Genomic DNA, 23,271 nt, shown 5'->3' with positions numbered 1-23,271 from the left:
AGTTCCCTGAGTGTCTCCTTACAGGCTTAATTTAATGCCCAGCTCACATTCTGCCTGACCTTTCCTGCAGCCACAGCCCTGCAGACAGGCAGAGGCTGCCACCAGCCCATTGGCCCCAGCAAATGCTCTGCCCAGTTCCCATCTGCTCCTGCACAGACTCTTTGACCATGGGAACCTTGTGGTAACTGGTCACCACATCCCTACTGGAACTGAACAGCTGCTGCATTTTCCTCCTTTTCCTCAGGAGGAGACAAGGTAAGCATTTCTGCCAGGAAGAGATTTTTTACAGAGAGTGTGCTCAGGCATTGGAATGTGCTGCCCAGGGAGGTGGTGGATTCCCCATCCCTGGAGGTTTTCCAGCTGAGACTGGATGTGGCACTTAGTGCCATGGTCTAGTAACCATGGTAGGGTTGGACTCAATGATCTTGGAGGTCTCTTCCAACCTGTTCGATTTTACGATTCTATGATTCTAAATCCCTCCAAGGCACCTCCACCATCTCAGTGGGACAAGAAGTTTTGTTCCTGCCATTGCATTTCTCTCCATGAACCACAGCAAACATGCTCTTAGTTGAGAAACTCCCTGGTACTTTGCCTGGTCTTATCTTTCTCCATACTTGATATGGGACTTCCCTCTCACCCTATGTCATCCCTGTGACCTCAACTCTCTCATCTCTGCTATCCTTGTTCCCAAAATTGACTCCAGATCTCCAACCTTCCTTCCATGGGCAGGCCGCATGGAAACAAGCCCTGCAGTACTGGCCCAGCACCTCAGTCTATCTCATTCTCAAGATCTAGCTATGCAGAGCTACTTTTGTGGATGAAAACATGGCAAACCAACCCAGATCCTCCTGTTCTCATCCTTTTACACAGAGGTGAGTGGCTTGAGCACATGGCTGAAACAGAAGTGATGACTCACATCACCAAGGGATGAGCCACCCAAATCCAACAAATCTGTACAATTTCAGCAGTCACACCAGGAGAGGAGGGATGGCTTGAAGAAACTATTTAAGACAAGGCATCTTAAATACCAAACCAGTCATATATCTCATTAATACCCTTAAGTGATCTCCAGAGAAACCAAACAGCCACATCAAAACTGTGAAACTACAGGCATGATGAACAGAAACAGCTTTTTATGAATAAGTAACTTGTCTTTTATGAAGTCATCATAAAGTCTAGTAACATAAATCTTGCTGAGGATGGAAACTGCAACTCAACTGACCGTAACCAAAGAGAGGAACCCACACATCAAGAAATATTCACTGACAGACAAAACTCAGCCCCAAACCAAACCTGATACCATGTTTTATTTACTTTCTCATGGATACTACGCAAAGCTGCAGCACAAGGCATCTTCCCAAATTAGACAGGGAAATGAATACAGGGAAAGCTGTGATGTGTATGTTGAGGTTCCATCAGTGCTCAAGTGGCTTGCTGATAATCCCAAGAAAAAATGGGCCAAAGCATTCCCTTTCACAGAACCTCAGAAGAACAAACATGCAGCTTAGTCCCTTGGCCCCTGCAGATCAGAAAAGACTTAGGAGAAGACCAAGCAAGATGTGCAACAAAAGTCTGATGTCAAAGATATTCTTTGTGTTTCCTGATTTTACACTTTTTACCACTGTAAGAGCCTTTTCCAATTTTATAACCAAGAATCCTTAAAACTTGTATCCATTGAAGGTTGTCCATCATTTAAATTGATTTCAGGGAAATTCAGAAAGCACATTAAGCTGTAACAAAACCAAAACAAATAAACAATCAAACAAATGCAACCCAACAAGAAAACTTGCCAAAATCTTGAAGGTCAAAACCTCTTTGGAAACTTCAGAAAACAAGGTATGAGTCCTCCCATGCCAGAAGAAGTTAGTTTGAACTTGGCAGACAGAGGAGTGAAACATCACCAGAGACTCTGAGGGCAAGGCAAGGATGCTGTGGATAAAGAGGGAAAAAGACCAGGGACATGGGATCATAGAATCCCTTGTTCAGCTGCTCAAACCATCTAATCAGAAAAGCCCTTGGTCTGAATTATCTCACCTGCCTTAGAAGGGCTTTCTTGACTGGAAAAGGTTTTGAGGTTCTTTGGGAAAGAAAGATAAATATATTACTGTAACAACAATTTGCTGTTTCTTGAGGGATTATTTTACTTCAACAGCTCTAACAGTGGCAACAGAATGACAGTACCAAGCATGAAACTGAACCAATTCTTCCATGCAAAGGGGCAATCCCTCACTGCTGTGTGTGCAGCAACACTGGGAAACACTGTGCATCCCTTGGCTCAATGGATTGTACCCAGACACCTGCTGACCATCCTCAAGCCATTATAAAGGCAACCAAAGTCAGCAGTACCAGAGCAGCATCATTAAGTTATTGCACTGATCAAAATCCAAGCCAAAATACATGCAGAATTCAGGCAAAATTCAATTATGACTTTTCATTTGGTACTTCTTTCTTATTCAGCACTTTCTAATCTCTGCTTACTCTGCAAGCCACAGCAGAAAGAGATAAAACATACTCCTTTCAACACATTGCCTTCAACTCTTAAGGTAAAACTTAAGAGTCATCACCTTCCAGGAAGGCAAAAATAGCTGTTGCCTTGAATCTGGGCACTCAATACTGCTGAAATTCATGGCAGTTTTGTTAAGGGTTTCTACTGGAGAGAAATTTGGGTTGTGCCCATTTGCCCTACAACTTGTCAGTAAGCCATCAGAAATAAATTCCCCATCCCTGGCACCACCAGCAACCTGTCCTCCTGGTGAGGCAGTAGGTGCTCTTCCTAAGCAGCAAGGGATAGAGAATTCAACTATTACCCTGCAGCTGTATAAGGTGCCATGGACAAAGAGAGGTTGGGACTTAGGCAGTTTATCCAGGGAAGTTTTAACCTAGAGGTGACAGCCCCAGATGACCACCCTGCTGCCTATACACCAGCAATGGTGGATCTCAGCCAGGTGACATCACAGCCACTGGTTGCTGCTCTAAAAGTTGCTGCAAGAGAAATACTTCAGGAATGATCCTTCCCCACCAACTCTGCCACAAGAATGTGCTAACCCACCACTATCAAAGTAATACATTTCACCCCACAAGCTTCTTTCCAGGTGACAGGGATGCTGCAGAATGAGGGGTGCATAGCTGGGGGCACTGCCACTACAGCAATGACCTTGGCAGAAGGAGCTGCCAAACCCAGGACAAAACTGGGACTGGACTGAGCACCACCAGTTCTGAACACTGACAATCTGACAAGGAAGATCATTTCACTTTAAAACAGATCTACAGACATCAGCTGGTACTTCTGGCTTTAGCCACCCAGGCAATTGGCAGTTTTAAAACTCAATGTGGCAATTTTAAACTGAAAAGGAGTCAAGTCTGACAATTTGTTTTCTCCCAAGAAAATCCTCATGGTGGTCCTAGAGAATACCATCCCAGATAACTGATGCTAAGAAATTTAGAGCTGCTTTAAAAGTTTCAGCAAAGTATCTTCCTGTAACACGCCTATCAACCAAGGAATTGGCACCATTCCATGGATAATGATTGCCAAAGGAGTGCTTCAGCTCCCAATCACTAACAGAAAACTTGTGCTAAAATCCAACTTAATAATCACCCAGTTACATAACCCTAAAATCCCAAGCACATCAATAGCAAAAAACCCCAAGTATCTGCTGGTATTAACAGTTAATTATGCAGTTAGCAGAATGCTGATACCAAATACTCTCTTTTGGTTCACATTTGCATTTCAAAAGAGACAAAACACAGTTTAAATGAGAAAATACATAATTATGCCTTTACCAAAAATACTTTTTTTCAATACCACATTCAATAATAAGTGATGATAATATACACATGACAATAAATACTCTCTTTTAGAAAGTTCATCAGAGAAAGGTATTGCCAGCCAGAAAAGATGCCCAACAGGTATTGTTTAATACACCCATTCTGTCAGGGCTCATTGTCACTTGCAGTGGTTCATCAACAAAATTACTGCTCTATTCCACACGCAGCAGCAATTCTCCTCTTACTTCAACAATGCCTCAAAAATCAAGACTTTGCTCACACTCACATGCAAAACTTGGCATTTTCTGGAAGTCAACCTTCCTCTCACACCGGTTTGGAAAAACAACTTCCTAATTTTCCTTTTAATCATATTTAACTCCACAGAGAAAGTAGCAAAAGAAAGCACTAGGCACGTGAAAGGCATTTGGAGACAACAGCAAACCGCTCATTGATGTGCAGAAAGATTAAAGCAGCACGTTCAGACAGACACTTGCAAGGAACAAACCTCTATCCCAACCCTTCCTGCCAAGGATCTTGAGAGGAGGGGAAAGACACCCTCCCAAAAGGCTTGTGGATGTCCCAGAGTTGTGCTGAGACAATATTAAGAGAGCATAATTGTGCCCTGTTAAAAGTAAAATCATTGGGCAAGTCATAAAAACTAATGGTCAAATCCTTTCGAACACATGGAAACCTGCCAGAACATCCATTGGGCCAACTGATGACCAAAATGAAAAAGAAGTGTTCGAGAAAGATGAGAAAAGTTAAGCAAAATCTTTGCACCAGTGCCTTCCACAGAGGAACCCAGGAAGGCTCTGCGCTGGAGCCTCCCTTTTCAGTGAATGTGAGAACTAGTTTCAGATTGTGTGAGTAGAAGAGGGTTTAGAAAGAAAAAAAACACAACCCAACCAACAGCAAAATGAATAGTAATAAATCACAAAGAGCAGATGGCATCCATCCATGAGCTGTAAAGCAACTTAAATACGGAACTGCTGAACTCCTAACTGTGCTGTGCAGCTTATTGCTTAAATTGCCCTTATAAAAGTTGTGGAAGGTGACAAACGTGACTGATTTCTTAAAACAGGTCTGAGAGTGGGAAGGGAGCACTCAAGAGACCAGAGGTTAGTAACTCTCGTTTCTATATCTAGCAAAACGATTACAAGAGGAGCATGAATAGATAAATAAATATGCTGTGAGGGAAGAAAGTCAGCACAACTTTGGCAAAGAGAGGTCATGTCTCCCGAATTGTGAGAGCACTCTGATGAGAGCACAAGTGTGTTCTAGTGGATACAGGCAACGTCTGTACGACGGAAATGCTTTGCACATGGCAGGTCTAGCTGCATCCCACGGCCATATGGGGTGAGACCTAAGCAAACACCAACCCTCTCCTCCTCCTCCTCCTCCTCTCCTCTGCCCTGGTTTCAACACAAAGGAAACTGGGGCATGCAGCTTGGGTATGGGCTCTAATACTGTCTGTCAGCATGCCAGCATGGGTAATTACTGCTCTAGGACCTCCTGCACACTGCTTCGCATCAGGAGCTATGCAGGGATGCAATCGTGGCAAGGTTGGGTTTTAAAGCTATTAAAGAGATCTCCTGAAAGCTCTTAAAGAGAGCTTAGGGGATAAGGAAGAGGTCTCTTCATGGATTATCAGCAGCTTAAAAATAGGAGGCCGAGGGTAATAACAAATGGACATCTCTCACAGCTAATGGAGGTTAGCAGGGAAGTCTCACAGAGCTCTGTGCTGAGAACTGTACTCATACATCATCTGCAAAAAAAAATAATCAGACCTATGGAAGTGACAGAGCTGCCTGGGAAAGACTGCTGAAAAATCCTGCAAGTCTGTTTGGCTGCCTGAGAAAATGGAAGGTGAAAATCACTAATTGAACAATGCAGCCAGTCTGAGCATCCCCCACCATATATACAAAATAACTGGCACAATTAACATACATCACACAATAGAGATAACTAGGTGTCACTTGGGACAGGTTTTTGGGGCTTCTGCCTTTTGAAAATGTTTGCTTTGTGGCCACAGAAAGTGAGGATGTGAGAGAAGAGTCAAGGGCAAGACAGAAATCATCATTTTGCTACTGCATCCACTTGGTCAGCGTGGTCTTCTCCCAAAATTAATACAACGGGCTAGGAAAAGCATGGAGGGAGGAGATGAGAATGGTCAGGGGTAGCAAACAACTGATATACAAGGGGAGAGAAAATTAACTAGCTGATTCTTCAGCTCACAGAAGAAATGATAGGACTTGATAGAGATCTAAGTGGCAAATGGCAGAGATAGGACGAGGAGGATTCTACCCACTATTACTACAAACACAGGAATGAAGTGGCACTCCATTAAATTATCAGCCACCATCTCCAACAAACAAATCTGCATAATTAAATTGCAGAAGTGACTGCCACAGAACATTTGAGATGTCAAGATTATAAATGTATTCAAAGAGGTATTATGGAAATTCGCAGAAGAAACACACAGAAGGGTTATTAAACACAACTGGCCCAATGCAATCTCACTTTCAGAAAGTACCTACATCACTGACTGCTGAAACAGGAAAAAGAAGAAATACCATTTTACCCTTGTCCTGATCTTAAGCTTTCTTTTCAAATGGCCAATTTAAAGGATGAGAAACTGTGCTAGATGGACCTTTCTTCTGACAGTTTCCACATCCTTACAGACCTCATTAAAACTACTTTATCTCCTGTTTTCCCTTACAGTTTCACAGTCTGAACCAAAACACTCTAGAAATGTAAGAAGAGTTTAGAGATAGAGGCATTAAAAGGCAGAGCCTTCAGAAATTCAGGCAAAGAAAACAAATCTATTGCTTTGCCCAACCAATGACCTGTTTAGAAGGAAAAAACAAAATGAAGCTTGGAAAAATCTAGCTGAAGCATACTACATCTGTTAGGCACAGGTATAACAGCAGTTTTTCAAAATTTCCTTCTGTCTCTGCACTGTCGTGGGCTGGGTATGAAACAAAATCCTTTCAGGTGCTTCTCTGGGTGGCAACTGAGCCACATTTTATGGAAAAGTAAATAACAGTAACAACATAGATAAAAAAATTATTGATAAAGATATTAACTTCTCACTGCACTGACAGTTTGCATGTAATATATGCAAGCAAAAATCATGCCTTTTAACGAGATCAACGATCACACAGACAATTTATTAGCCAAGAATGAACATTGACAACTCTTATCAACAATCCTTGTGGCAGCAGTAATTAAAAATGATGGATTTGGAGATTGCCAGATGAGAGAGATTACAAAAATGTACCTAAATTTAGCAACTACAGGATTAACAAAATTTGGATTGCAAAAAAGCCAAAAGGGTTAACAGCTACCAACCTGCAAAACATGAAAGTGAAAAAGGAATCATTCAAACAATAAAATAAGTTACTTATCAGCTTTAGCACCATTCACACACGGTCTAAGTAATCATCCCCTTCAACCCTAGAGGTACATAAGGTTAAAAAAAATGGTGTTCTTAAATATTCAGCTTATTTTATTACGTTTATCTTCCTACTGTTACCATAGAAATCAGAATACCAGGAAGACTTACAGGCTTCAGCACTGAAAGGGCACAGAGAGGCTCTGCATCCTTGCACTGCCTTATTCAACACCAAATCCTACTGGTCCCAGCTTCCACAAACATGTTATGAGAGGATATTAGGAACAAAATGAAAAGGCAAATAGCATGTTATTTACTAATAAAATAAACATAATCATTAAACACAGATTTTAAATAAAATCTTAGCTATTCTGTTGAGCTACGTCTTCATTCTTCAGTTAATTTTATGACTTGGCTCAGTGTTACAGAATCCCCTGCCCATCCACATCCCATGACAACACCAGCACAGAAACTTCACAGAAATCCCCACATACTGAAGCTGGTTTTCCTGCCTCTCTCTACCTCATTTGCACTACATCAACCTTCTCATTTGCAAAATGTATTCTCTATTTTTCCTCTATTGCTAGTATCAACCTCTGTCTGCTTTTAAATTTTAAAACTTCACACTGGGGGCAATTATCAAAGGCAGAGCATGAGAGATGATTGCAATACTATATTTTTATTTCACTGGAAGTTAAATCATGCACTTTAAAGTAACAAACTTTGTTAGTTTGTTCAACTTCATTATACATATAGTTTGTATTATTTCAAATTATCTGGAGATGATTGAATTTGATAAAGGAAACACCATCCATACTGCACTGCAAACTATAAAAGTGGCCTGAAATGGAAAGAATGAAAGGACATGAGCTGCAGTGTGAGCTTACAGCCCAGAAACCAACCAAATCCTTGAGCAACCTGCTCTGGTGGGAGGTGTCCCTGCCCAGGGCAGGGGGTTGAGACTAGATTTTCCCTAAGGTCCATTCCAACCCCTAAAACTCTATGATTCTCTGACAGCCACTTCTGCATTCAAAATCCATAGCCTGAAGCTTCACCTTATCAAAACCACCAACCAATACATCAATTGCTATATTCTGCTTTTAATGCTTTCTACATAATATTCATTAAACTGCAGCCTCTACTGAAACCCTTTTAATGTAAGGTCTGAGCTGTGTATGATGTAATACAGTAATTTCAGAAGCTGAAAAAAGACATCCTGATCCAAATGCTTGTGAAAACTGGCTCCAGTTTTAAGACTTGCTTTTTCAAGTTCACTTCAATAATTTTGGATACCTTAAGGAATGCCTAGTGCTGTTTCTATCAGGCAAACCCTCAAGACCTTGACTAGGGTAAAAAACCAATGACAGAATAAAGTACAAAGGCCAGGAAATTCAGAACCTGCACACTTATGCACCTGTGATTTATTCTTTATGCTGCAGATGACAAACCAAGAAAAATCAAAGGAGCAGGAAAACATACAGCACATTAGTCATTCAGTGCATTTGCAAAATACTGTTGAAATATTGATGCTGTACTTTAATGTACTAAAGCATCACAACACGATGTGTCTCAGCTTTCCTGAACTCCTTCAGTATCCCACAGCATTGCTATTTTACAGCTAGACAAGGCTGGAATGGTAAATAAGGTAATTTGGGTAAATTTGCTAAAAATAGTACATTATTTTGGCATCTCATTCTCTTCACAAGTCCCCAAGGATTCAGAAATCTACAAAGAGACTGTGTAAAACTTAAAAGATAAATCAAGATCTGTGGAGAACACCCGGGTCAGGCTGCCCCTCTGGGTTTTTTAAGCCAGCAGAAAGCAAAGGAGAAAGCATGCCGAAGAGGAGCAGGGCAATGCCATCAGTTGGGTTTTTGACCAAGAAATAAGAGGCCACCATCCCTTTTCCTTAGGAATGGCTAAGCAGTGCAGCTTGCCATGAGAGATGCACTTTCTGGCTTCCAGCTGGGAGGAGGAGATGTACCAGGAGCACAAGTCACAGGCCCAAAGGCAGTCCATGTCCACCGCTCCCACTGGTTTCCCACGTTGTGTGAGTGAGCACTGAGGATCTCTGCCATTCCATGTCTTGGCTCCTGCTGGGTTTCTGTTGGCAGTGCTGCACTCGTAAATGCTTTTTATTTCTTCCTGAGCCTCTGAAAGGTTGCCAGCCAATGCCCTGACTTAATGTATGGGTGGAAGCAGATACCTGGGACGTTGCCACCACTAGCCGGCGGGACAGCAACTGCCTGAGCCCGTTAAAACGTGAGCAAGAAGGAGCATCCCTTGCTTTTCTCTGGAATTTAGGCATCTGACTACTGCTCTGCAAAGACAGACTCCTACTATTGAAAGATTGGGCTCATCAGATTTCTTCTAGATGTGAACTGTCACACCACCTCGTTTCAAAAACGTTAAAGGCCACGGCCAGAGAGTCATTTTAGCTATTAGTTCTATGATTAATTCATCTAGTAAGGGAAAGACCAATGGAATTTGCAACTAATTTCCCTACCTTCCAGGACCACATGTTAAAAATCATGTTTTAGGCTGTTCCCTGTAGTAAACAGTTCATTTTGCATAGTTCCAGTCAGAATCCCTGAAAACAAGCTAGTGTTATAAAGCATTGTGTTTTACTACATCCCTCACTTTGTTCTTGCACCCATTCCAGGCAGCACTACTCAGTTTCCTGCTTTCAACTGTGTGCAATTTTACCCATTTAATGCTCTGGATTTAAATTGCCCATGCATGTGCCTGCCTCAGGTTGAATTAGATTAGAAAACTTCAGCTAAAGTCTTTGGTTAAGTCTCAAAGACAAATTTTCTCTCTCCCTCAAGTTAAATAAACAATAGACATTTTTTTTCTGTGGGATTTCTGTTACCTTTGCAACGGGAACCTGAAATGTCTCAGAGCTTAGGGCTTGAATTAGGGACAGTCTTTTGCCATGTCTTAAGAAAATCTTCCCATTAATATCTCTCTGTTCTCCCAAATCCCTAGATCCATTTAAGGTAAGGCTTCCTCAACAGCAACAAATGAAGGAAAACTCCAACACTCTCTCACTACATAATCCTGTACCATCCTTACATCTCATCCAACCTGATCAAAGGAGCCACATGGGGAAAATATTATGGGATAGCATAAGTTAAAGATGTGGTTATGGATACAGCCTTCAAAGCACATACCCAAGGGGCTTAAACTACGATTTCATGGACCACCTTAATTTTGGAATTTTGCAACTTCTTCAATTTGAGTTTGCACAGCCTTAAGAATGTAATTGCAACACCTTTTGAGTGTTATTACATAGGCACCAGTCATTCTTTGGGAGTGTTTACCTGCAGTAGGAATTACGTGGTGTCATGTATATGACAGTCTTAAAGCTTTACTCTGAATTAAAACCACAGCTATGTCTACGGAATATTAGTTTTGATGGCAGCTCCTAAGCTACAGAAGAACTGGATTAAGAAAACCACAGGTGCCATGAGTTACATAAACACAACATTAAATACACTGGTCTATTTTATACCTCTTTTCAAGCTGTTTTTAGGCATTTCTGGAACAGGCTGAGCAGCCATTTTTCCTCATCCCTCTGTTGACATCTTCATGTTTACTTAAGCCCAATTAAATCAATGGAATAAATAAAGACAAACAGTACACTTAATTAGATATGCAGCACGACTAAACGAAGGAGGACAAATACTTCCAGCCTTCCATAAGCCTAAGAGGAACTCAAAGCACGTATGAGGAGGGAGGCACTGTGCACTGTATGTATACAATCACAGTCACATTTAACAGCTATTAACAGCAGAGCTCCTCGTTTGTTATTTGCCTTGTTTACAGGCCTTCAGAGCAAGGAAGCAAACAAGATCATATATCATGGCCTTCCAGAAACATTACAACTTCCTTTGATTCACAGCAGTAAAGAGTCAACGGAAAATTCATTTAATGTAAAACAAAGCCACATAATTCTGGTAATGCCAACTGAGACTTTCACTCTTTTTTAACTGTTCATTGAAGAAAAGTGCTGAACCCTCTGGGGCACTGATTGCATGCTACTGGTGAGGGACATTCTGAATTTTTCTTTGCATAGAGACGGAAAATGACCTCACCAGACACAATATGAAGAAATACCAAGAAAATCATGGCCAGGTGATAACAGAAATATAAGTCTCTCAAGTCATTGTAAAATATCTCCCTTTCATTCTGTGTCAATCAATGCATGTCCTAAAATGTCAAGGGCAGCAAAACACTCAAAAAAGTTGCACCTTAAGGTGGTCTGATAAACCTTGTAGCACAGTGCTTAAAACTACACACTACATCTCCATGGTAGTCAAAAGTCAAAAAGTAAAGGTAAGTCCAGCCTTTAGCAGTTCCAGAGCAAAGTTTCAACGCACTTCACAAACAGAAATATGTATTATGTCTTGTGCTTCTCTGAATGGTTTCTACACTGAACTGTATTGGCCAACTTGTACAACTCCAGTAATTCATCTCTGACCTCACCTCAAAGTGTTGGGAAAAGCACTGTATCTCTTGAACTTAGAAACACAGAATAATTGAGTTTGGGAAGGACCTCTGGAGGTCTAAGGTCCAATCCCCTGATCACAGCAGGGCTAACATCAAAGTTGGAGCAGGTTGCTTGGGGTTTTGCTCAGTGAAGGCTTGGACATCATCTAAGACAGAGACTCCAAGGTCTCTCTGGGCACCTGCTCTGCTATTTTACCATCTCATTATGAAACATCTCCTGCTGCCCAGCAGACACTCTGTTGTTCTAAACTTGCAATTACAAACACTCATTCTTCCACTGAGCACCTCCATGAAGAGCCTGACCTCATCTTTTCTACAACAACTAATCAGGAACCTGAAGGCTGCAATTAAATCCCCATTGCACTCATCATGCTCTTCTCCTGGCTGCATGAGCCCATGTCCTTTACTGTCCCAGCCAGCTCCAGACCACCTTGGCCAACCTCCACCAGCTCTCTGCAGTTTCTCAACAACTTCCTTTGCTGGACAGCCAAATGCAGTCTCAACTACCATCCTGAGTGGCAATGTGAAAAACTGGGAACTGCCATGATTCACATTAAGTATGAAACACAAGCAAAGTGAGAAAACCTCTCCTGTTTCAAAGCTGTGTCCATTACTGTTTTGAAGTAAACACTCAGCTCTTACGCTTTTACCTCCAAAAACATTTCTTGCCCTGATTAGCTACTTCAAAAGCTCCTGAGCCTCTTACAGCTCATGGTCATTTATTTTTGTCGATGTAGAAACAACTGCTTTTGATAGCTCTGTAATGAGTGCATTGCTAAATACGCAGAAGACCAAACCACTATCTTACATCCATATCTGGTTTGAGATGTTTTAATTTTGCAGTCCATGATGACACTGCATTCCCTTTTTCCAATTGGATTCCAACCTCGACCTCAATATAACTCTGCAGGCACCTACCTTCAAGGCTTGCAGCATAAAATTCACCATTGATCTTGATTTCTGGAAGTTGCTTCTAGCTGCAGTATCACAAATGCTAGCAAAGCACACACACTTTTATTTGCAAGCAGGATTGATTTCCCTGTCCAATAAATTTTGACCCCCTGACTGACTTTCTTCAGATGAGGGAAAGCTGCTTTTGTATTTGAACTTTTAGTCTACCTTTCCCCAGGAGAACCAAACTCTTCAAAGTCCACATTTTCACTGAGCTTTAGCTACAGATACCTTTTTTTCTCTCTGATAATTCTCTAACGTCCAAGTCATAATGGAGGTGCTTTCAACAAGGAAAATGGCTGACATTACATTTTCAACCACATGCAGTGAATCACCAGTTCCCCCTCTTAAAAAAAAAGCCCCGAACTAAACAATTCTCCTTTGATATAGCTCACTGCTTTGGGACCAATCTCATACTCATTAATTATTTAGGAATTCCTAAATCAAAGACAGACTATTAAGATGGACAGCAACAAAGCATCTTCTCCAAGAAAAAGATTTCATAATGGTTCAGGAAATTGAGTGGTAAGTTCTTTTTTTGTTAATTCTTTTCCTGTTTTGTTTTTTTTTTTCTTCAAGAGCACCCATATCCTATTGATTATGTGTCATTTTTGCCATTAGAAAAACCCCCAACCTTCTGGGATAAGCAAGTGATGCGACCCCTGTTTGACTGCCTCTGTATTCACTTAGATTTCAACTTTACTGTCTTGGAATAAACACTAGGAGAATGGAAGAGAAATTAAATTATAGTCATCAAAAGCAGAGCACTAAAACACAAAATATGAAGGAACACACATCCTCAGATGGAATGGTTGATCCGCCTTTTTGTCTGAATGCATCATAAAAGAAGTTATGTTTCATTACTGAAAAAACATTTCGGCTTCTTTCATGGTTGCAAAGAAGGGTAATTAAGACTGTCAAGAAAACACATTGAACAGCTGTATATTGTTAACAAAAGCACCATTATCTGACTGTTCTGAAAATCCCCAGTAATTTAAACAGTCTCAGTTCCTAGAAGTTAGATATTTTTTCCAAGCTCCAGCAGATACCAAAAAATTTTCTTTTCTATAAAACTTGGTCCTGTATCAGTTGTATTTCAAGCCAGTATGATGGTCCTAGTTTGAGAATACATCCACATACACAAGGAGGAGTGAATGGCAGTACCAAAGCTTTGTCAATTACAAAGTCAGTCAATGAAAAAATAAAAAATTAAACTAGTTTTTAAGACAGAATTAGCTGCATTTTTCCCAGACTGTAGATACATCTGAAAACCAAATAGAGACAGAGTAATCCTTTCAGCATGCACTGGAAAAAGCCATTATGGAATACTTACTCATCGAAGATCAGGTCTGGAGCAAAATAGAGGAACTGGCTGTTTGTGTGTTTGTATGACCTCCAACTCAAGGCAAACGATGACAGACACATCCATGAATACTGAATTAAAGTAATTTGGTCCTCGAGAGGCAAGTTTCTGAATCCTAGAGAACAAATCAGAAAATATCTATGAGCTACAAGGGTCCTGGTGCCCTCAGTGTGAGGAGGACATGGAAGTGTTGGAACAAATCCACAGGAGGCCACAAAGTTGCTAAGAGGATTGGAGCACCTCCCCTGTGAGGACAGGCTGAGGGAGTTGGGGCCGTTCAGCCTGGAGAAGAGAAGGTTGAGTGGAGACCTCAGAGCACCTTCCAGGAGCTGAAGGGGCTCCAGGGAAGCTGCAGAGGGATCTGTGTTAGGAGCTGCAGGGACAGGACAAGGGGCAATGGGCACAAATTGAAAGATGGAAATTTAGGTTAGATATTAGGAAGAAGTTTTCCCTGTGATGGTGGTGAGACACTGTCCCAGGTTGCCCAGGGAGGTAGCAGAAGCCCCAAGCCTAGCAGTGTTCAAGGCCAGGTTGGATGAAGCCTTGAGCAGTCTGGTGTGGTGGGAGGTGTCCCTGCCCAGGGCAGGGGTTGGGACTAGATAATCTCTAAGGTCTAATTCTAACTCCAAAAATTCTATGACTCAAAACATATTTTCTTCTTAAGAGGCTATTCAGAATGGAAGCTTTTAAAATACCCATCACAGATATCTGAAACCAACACTACATGAGTCAAACAAACTCCAACCATCTTCTCGCAGATGTTCATCTCCCACCTCCATGAGGGTTTTTTCCACCACAGTCCATAGATTAAAGACACAATTTGTCAAGCAAATAGTTCATTAAGCTAAAAAGCATTGAAGAGACATTTCACGAAATGATGCATGGTCATACCTGGAAGTATCTTTGCCCACTTCACCACCTGAATCATCTGCTTGCCGGCCAGGCGGTTTAAGGTGGACAGCAGGTACTCTGCTGTGTCTGGCTTCGAACTGTCGTATCCTGCGTACACGATCTCCGGTTCAATGCTTTCAAGGATCTTGACAGGAGAGGGAGTAAGTGCTGGTGAGATAGCAGACATGTGGGGAACAAGTGCTGTGTTTACAGAGGGCTCTGTCACGGGTGCGATGTACGTCGTCCCCTCCTCGGGGCTCTGGGGCGGTGGCTGCTGCCGCTGCTGGGGCTGCTCCTCGTGCATCCCTTTCAACTTCCCCAGCTTTTTTGACTTCCGGGCTGTGAAGATGAGCAGCACAAGAAGCAAGTCAGTACTGAAAGCCAGCAAAACCCTGGTTTTATAGATGATGGAAGGAGAAGTATAAACTCAGAGTTCTCAAGTGAAACAGGTGCCGGACCTGAATAAATATCTCACGGCTTGCAGCATCATCACACTGGAAAAAGGACCAAGATGAACCGATAGGCTCTTTTTTTTTTTCCAGTTGAGTAAGGGAAAATTAGGCTAGACATAAGGAAAATGTTTTTCCCTGTGAGGGTGGTGAGACACTGGCACAGGTTGCCCAGGGCGGCTGTGGCTGCCCCAACCCTGGCAGTGTTCACAGCCAGGTTGGATGAGCCTTGAGCAATCTGCTCTGGTGGGAGGTGTCCCTGCCCAGGGCAGAGGATTGGGACTAGATGATCTCTAAGCTCCATTCCAACCTCTAAAATTCTACAATTTTCTTTGCTTTATTGGATGTTTTTATATGTGACAGAATGTCCACTATCTGTCTCCATACAGACATGCATAAAACATCCGAGTTACTCGGCTTGGTGCCAACTAGACATTTCAGAACTGTATTTGTTTTGTAGCTTAAATGAATCACTTATCACCTACAAGACTGCAGTTCATGTTCTCCGTTGCATTTGGTCATCCAAAGAAATCTACCCAAATTTAGCAGACCCAGAGACCTCCTAAGCTTTTGCCTCAACTTAAGATGCAGGCAATCCATTTTTATCATGCCAAGCTAGTCAAATCCCTTTGTTTTTGCTGCTTTCCCACTTCCATAAGATAATTCTTTGCTGCTTTGATACTTCCATACTTCCCTAAGAGCTTCATCCTCTTCTTTTGAGTAATTCTAAAATAATATTTACACAGTTAAAGAAAAAGGACTGAGCCTCATACAAGACCTTTCTCATCACTATCAACATTTCTCTGATGATTTGCCTTCCCTTTTCATTTATTTCCCTTTTCTGGCAGAGATGCCAGCCCTTCTCTGTGGGTTGCCTTCCCAACTTTGCCATGCAAAGCAGAGATACATAAGCCAGCAGAAAGCTCTGCTCCTGCCCCAGAAAAATAATCTGGTAACATGAGGAAAAAATGGGAAATAAAAATCAAGAAAATTCAGTTCAAGAAAACCCCCACAAAGAACCAAACCATCACAACCCTGTTCACGATAGGAAAACGTAACAAAAATAACCTTTAAAATCAATAAATAATGAACTAAATTTAAATGTTCACAGCTCTTTCAGAGTAACATCTCTCAAATATAGTCTTTCTTCTCTATCTGTACACAGCTAAAACCCTTGTCTGGACTTTTGTTTTGTGTCTCTTGATTATTACAACATTTCCTTTACTGCCATCAGTAAATGCAAGCCTATCTCAGCTCTACTTGAACTACTACTGCAAACATCCTTCTTAGCCCATGCTCGTTCCCAAGTCTACCTCCTTGAGTTTTTTCCCCTACCATCAATTCCCTTCACTCATACTTTCTTAAATACAGTGCCTTTTCTGAAGTTTCAGGATCCTTTCTTGCAAACAACCATCTCACCCCTCCTCTCTTCTCCACCATCAAAATTTTCACTTCCACTCCAACTCAGCATGCCATGCCACTGCCTCCTGGGGAGTTTTCAAGGCTTTCTCCATGTGTTTCTTATTACGGTGCAGAAAACTCCTCAATAAGACTCACAGAACTACCTTATGGCTCTTCTACAAACTCCTTAAAATCCGTATTTTAAGAACCCAACCTCAACAGCAGAGCTGCTGGTGCCCTCAGACCATTGCTGGTGACAGCAGCCATGAGTATTTTACTGTTTCCTTGACATTAGGGCTGCCTGCCCAGAGCCAGCAGCTGGGAACGAGCGAGGCAGGATACAGACGCCCAGGGACCAGGACAATGCACGCCCAAGTGCAACAATAGCCTGTTGTTTTCAACACTTCCTTGCTGGGACAGTACCTTGAACTCTGAGGAACTGGTTCATCCCAAGATCCAACAGAAAAATTTATTTATTAGGGTAAACATTGCTACAGAAAACAGTGATGCTACTACTACTCATACACAAGATCTTGAAGGTCGAAGCGTTGCTCCTTGACTATCATCTTAAAACCTGAACACAATTCATTACTGTTGCAGCATGTACTGCACTGAAGAGTGAGTCCAAAATCTGAGCATCAGTTTGATGTTGTTTCCACCACACTTTGAAGGATCTTTCTGGCTGATCTCAGCACCAACATCCCTCAAGTGATCTACAGAGAACTTCAGAGATCTCCGTGTAACGTTCCTCACCTTTTCTTCAAAGAGCTGAGAAAATTAGGTAAAGGAAATTAATTTATTCACTCCCTTACAGGAGGTATGTCTGTTTTCAACATTCTCTTAATTTCTCCGTGCCTTCAAACATCCAGACCAAGTGAGGGAGGTTGAATTTTCTAATAAAAGGGTTGAACATGCAAATAAAAATGTGCTGGCCTAATAAAATTTAAAATTCTCCTGTTCAACTAGCCTCATACATTTAAAAACCTCCTAATTATCAAAAGCATGAGCACAGGTTACATAGGAGTAGCTGTCACTTGAGGTTATAAGGAAGTGGCAATACAAATATCTGTCAGGAAAGGTTTCATTGCAGCTTATTGTGTCTCAACAGACAGGACAGATGAGAAGATCTTTCAAAAAGTCCCTTCCAATCCTATTTCTTACTTTTCTGTCACAAAATATGTTATATACTTCGCATTTATCTTAGAAAGGCAAAGCTGAAGTTACAGAGTTTTCAACAAAATAAACCCAAAAAGCAAAGCAAGGATGGCCAAGTTGAGCAGAATATCTGATGATGAGTGAACAGAGCTACTGGCCATTGAAAACAGTTTCAAAAGAAGCCTGAAGGAGTGGATAGAGATTAGTGTTTGTTGTTATTATTCATTATCAGGCACTATTTTTTTCCGTTATCAAAACAGGACTAAAAATAAAGAACTTTACATATCTTTTGTGCTTGCAGAGGCAACAAAAAAAAATGCATTCTCACCATAACTACATCAGGATAAAAAAATGTATTGGTTTACCAACTCCATCAAGTATCTAACAACACAGATAAGTGATTACATACTTAAGACATAATTCTGTATGTTCTATTCTCCTAGAGTTTTTCATTAAAAGAAAAAAAGAAATAACATTCTTTCACATATCAGACTGGCACAAAAACGTGTTTTACTTTCATTTTCTTCCATTATAATGCCTTTAAAATGAAGCTGAGAAAAACATTACTACTTGACAGTCATGTTTACAGTGAAGAAAACTGTATTTTTCATTTGGCTTCATGCCAGCGCTGTAGCTCAACTGGTTTGGTAACTCCCACAGAAACCAACAACCGAAGATTAAATACAAACTCTGAGCAGTGTATACTCTGAGTTGGTCTTTAGAAGCTGTTTTCCACATTTGCTCTCTCACTGCAATACCAACTGCAAAACCAACTAAGCCACCTCTGAATGAGTAAAATTAAGTTATGGAGTCCACACAGCTGATAACAATTTTTTATAGGCTCAAAATTAGTAATTTTCATCAGCATTACTGTTAAAAAAATGGGACTCAGAAATGCCAAAGAACGAAACACGCAGTAGCAGATAAAACTCCCTAAATATTACGATTTAATTCAGGTTCCAACTTCAGCACTCCAGCTCTGCTCAAACTACAACCACCACCTCCTTCCCAACATCAACAGGTGTCAACTTTCTCCCTTCCACCCCACGCCAAATGCTTCAGGGCTTTCCTGCACACCCCTCCATGCCACCTGCTTCTCCTCTCCAAGGAAACCTGCAGCACCTTGGTGCACCACAGTCACCAAAGGTGCAAGCTGTCAATTCTCCCCTCCAGGCAGCTCTAACAGCTTTTGGGTAGACTATTCTCTGAGCCCTCACCAAGCATATGCACTTTGTTGCTCGTTTCCACCTTTGTATAGATAAATGTTCCATCAAAACGCCACTTTTTCCTCCTCTGAATCTTTTCATCATGTTTGCCTGGTGACTTTGCCTCACTTACTTCAGTGAGCTGACATCTGTTCTCATTAGCTATTTTACTGCTACCACAAATAGTGTTTCCCTTCCCCCAAATCTGTTGTATCTTGACATATATGAAAATTTTGAGCTATCTTGGTACAGACATTTTTTCACTTAAGTGTCTAGCACAATGGGAATGAGATTTTGCTGAGAAATTTCTAGACAATAATACAGACTCCATACACACATATAGAGATATATACATACAGAGACATATGCATGGAATAAAGTGAAAAGCAGTAACAAAAATGAGATGTTACAGCATCATCCTATTTGCCCACAAAGTGCATTCAGGCACACACACTTTTTTCTTCAGGAAGCAAAAAAACCCCAAAACAACCAAAACCACAACAATCAAGACAGGACCCTAAAGCTTCATAAAACCTATTATCCCCTGTTGGAATCAAACCACTGATTTTCAGGGAGAGCTGTAGCAAATGAAGAACCTCTAAACATGACCCTGAGTGTTAAACCTTGCAGTGTTCACAGCCAGGTTGGCTGAGCCTTGAGCAACCTGCTCTGGTGGGAGGTGTCCCTGCCCAGGGCAGGGTTTGGGCCTAGAAGATCTCTAAGGTCCATTCCAACCCTTAAATTCTATGATTCTATGACTTGGGATATGCTGAAGAGACCAAGTAGTCTGTCTAAATATGCAAAAAAAGGAAAACTGCAGCTGGTAAGGAAGAAAACAAAGGTCCTGGCTTCACATAGCAAAATAGATTTTAAAATCTGTTTCTGACAGCTGTGACCCAGAGGAGATAGAAAGTGATAAAAAATGCTATCACTTGCTGTTGAGCCTGTGGAATCAGTAGTCTAATTAACAAAGCAACGAAGATTTCCTATTTTCTTATCCTCCACCAGCAGCAGAGAGCTTTTACTGGAGAATGAGCTCAAATCCAATGTAGACTGAAATGACAGGCACAACTGAAACAACGACATCGTTTGGCATTGCCAGCATAATTCACAACTGCTTACTAATTAATAAGTAACACTTTAATCTGACAGGATTGGACAGTTTAAAGACAAGGAATAAACGTGCATGAAGTTTGATCTGTGGGAATGTCACATTTTATTTGCTGCTGGGCACACCCTACAAAGATCTCGGCCCATCCATTAATGTAATAATTCTCCTTGGTTCCCATTTGGAATACCAAACAGGGAGGTACAGGACAGATGAAAAAGAGCTTATAATGTACATTTTAATCCATGTAATTGTAGACTATTTTTGTTGTGTTCACTTCAAAGTATTTTGGTTCTTTATTCTAGTTGGATTTAAACTACTAATAAAACTGACTGTAACTAGGTAAATATTTCCTGCTTATTATTTTGCTTACTAATAGGGTAATTTCAGAAATGTTTGCACTTTGTTTAGTTTGGAACATATTCTAATATATGATGCAGTGCAATGCTGCTCCAGCACAGGACTGTAAAGCACAGGAACAAAATATCTGAAGCAGTTTATCCTATTGCCTTGAGCAGGATCAACTGTACTTTGCACAACTCTGTATGTCATTAATCTCCAATAAAGGGAATTCCACAATATTCCCCCATGTTCCTCCAACATCTAGCCACTCAGTCTTCTCCCAACATCTCCAACATTGCACCATTTTTTTTCTGCAGTAAAATTGATTTCATCATTCCCCCAGTGGCCATATAGAACTCTGCAACTCCCTGACAGGAGGTTGGAGTCAGGTGGGGGTTGGTCTCTTCTCCTAGGCAACCAGCAGCAGGACAAGAGGGCACAGACTCAAGCTCTGCCAGGGGAGGGTTAGGTTGGATGTTAGGAAGAGATTTTTTAGGGAGAGAGAGTGCTCAGGCATTGGAATGTACTGCCCAGGGAGGCGGTAGATTCACCATCCCTGGAGGTTTTCAAGCTGAGACTGGATGTGGCACTTAGTGCCATGGTCTAGTAACCACGGTAGGGTTGGACTTCATGATCTTTGAGGTCTTTTCCAACCCAGCTGATTCTATGATTCTATGATTTCTGTCCCCTTTTACACCACTTCTTGAATTGAAAGACTGCTATCGAGGCCTTCTTAATATGCTTCTCCCTTCTACACCAAAATAAAATGAGTTTCTTCGACTCTTCCTTACAGATCTATGTATTCTTTTTCTCCTAAGCTTATTATCCTTGTTCTTCCTTGGGCAGTCTCTAGTCTGCATACACCTTTCTTCAGGCACGTGGTATGAAATTTCAGGAAGGAAGAGTCAGTTTAGATGTTAAGCAAACCTTTCTAAATGTAAAGATCTGATGTGAAAAAACAGAATAGGTTATCAAGGGACACAGGAGATACTTCCACAATGGACAACTTCAAGAAGAGATGAGAGATACATCCTCCACTTCAGGAAGAGACAGAGGGAATTAATCCCCTTAGCAGTGTTGAGCTTCAGGCTAAGCTTTCATGAAGAGATAGCGAAAGTGACAAAAGAAAGCTGAGATCCAAAGTGCATTTTACAGGAATATTTAGGTTGTCAGGGAAAATGTCTAACACATTTGCTTGTTTCTCAGCAATCCTCAAAGTGATAATTAAATGAAAAATAACAGTTTCATAGGGGTACTCCTCCCTGTGTGGGAACAACTTTCACCAAATGCCAATTAGTGGTTTCCTGTTAAAATCAAATCAAGCTGGTTTTGATAAAGCTTTTTAATGAGAAATGGCTAAAGTATGAAAATTTCCCCCACGAATATTTCATATAAAATCCCAAACTGACACAACACAATCTCACAGCTAACGTTTTTGGTACATAAAACTCCCTCTTGTACTTCTTCATTAATTTCAAAAGAAATGTATTTACTAAATATTTAAATCACCCAATAAACAAAGCCTTAAAAAAAGCTTACAAAAGAAAATTATCATGTTTATGAAAGCCCATCTTAATCAGTTCTTTTCAGATGCGCCCAAAACTCATTTTTTACTGATTATTTATTCATTTTTCAAATGTATGGCAAATTCAATCATTTTTCAGCTAAGCCTTGTCTACTAAATGCATCAGTGGTTTTGACAATTCATCAAACAGATGTAAAGACTAGCAGTAAAATGGATGTGAATAGAAAGGCACAAACTCCAGTATTTGTCACCTACAACTCTAAGACACCTGTAGCAATGAAATATCAGCAGCTTGAACTATGAGCTTTGGTAATATTCTGACTAAAAATAAAGTTAAGGAAACTTCGGAGAACAGATTTTGAAATCTTCCACTGTACCAGACTGAATACTCTTGGCTAGGATCACCGGTTTCTGCCTTGTGCCAAGCAACAACCTTCCTCCCAAGACACCCATTCCCTTCCAACCTTCTGCAGGTGTTCCTCATCCAAGTCTTCTCTCTTGCTTTTATTTGGGTTGATACCCAATGCTAAGTCTGTTCCATGATTTATGTGCCCTCCATCTCGAACATGAAGACATCTTGATTGCCCCTGATACAATCCTGTAGACATTTACTGTGTATAAAATTTCCTCTCCATACTTACATTGGAGACATAGATCCTCAACAAGCTTTTCAGAGGTTTTCAAATGTGTTGATGAGCAAACTCTGCCACAGCACCTCTTATTCCACATCCTGAGTGCTCACACTTCCACTTCATGCTAAAGAGTGTGCAGATCCATGGAGAGAGAAGACTCATGCCAGAGCAGAGTTCTTGGAAGGACTTGTTATCCTGTGGGGGACCCACACTGGAGCTGTCCCTGGGGGACTGGACTGCACCCTGTGCAGAGTGACCCATTCTGCAGTAGCTTGTGGAGAACTGTAGGCCAGGGAAACAACTCCTTTCCCTGAGAGCAGTGGTGGAAACAAGGTGTGATGAACTGACCTTAGCCCCCACTCCTGTATCCCTGAGTCGCTGATGGGGAGGAGGTAGAGCTGGGAAGGAGGGAGGGGTGGGGGAACATGCTTTTAAGGTCTTCTTTATTTTCTCGTTATCCTTCTCTGATCTTGTTAGTAGTAAAATCACTTCATTTCCCAAGTTGAGTCTGTTTTGCTCGTGATGGTACTCAGTGAGTGATCTCTCCTGGTCCTTATCATAACCCATGAACCTTTCAT

At 41.2% G+C, this 23,271-nt stretch overlaps 1 protein-coding gene across 1 annotated transcript in view; it reads right to left on the bottom strand.

Moving 5' to 3' along the window:
- LOC103802204 (mineralocorticoid receptor-like) overlaps positions 1–23,271 on the bottom strand; it is a 51,707-nt gene that overhangs the window by 20,480 nt on the left and 7,956 nt on the right. Inside the window, exons 2-3 of the mRNA XM_009074657.1 lie at positions 14,877–15,215; positions 13,956–14,100 (exon numbers count right to left, since the gene is read on the bottom strand). Coding sequence (XP_009072905.1) covers positions 13,956–14,100; positions 14,877–15,215 — 484 coding nt within the window. The remainder of the gene's footprint in view (positions 1–13,955; positions 14,101–14,876; positions 15,216–23,271) is intronic.

The sequence above is a fragment of the Acanthisitta chloris genome, unplaced genomic scaffold (assembly GCF_000695815.1).
Source record: "Acanthisitta chloris isolate BGI_N310 unplaced genomic scaffold, ASM69581v1 scaffold17485, whole genome shotgun sequence".
Classification (NCBI taxonomy): Eukaryota; Metazoa; Chordata; class Aves; order Passeriformes; family Acanthisittidae; genus Acanthisitta; species Acanthisitta chloris.
This window is presented reverse-complemented; position numbering and strand designations above follow the sequence as displayed.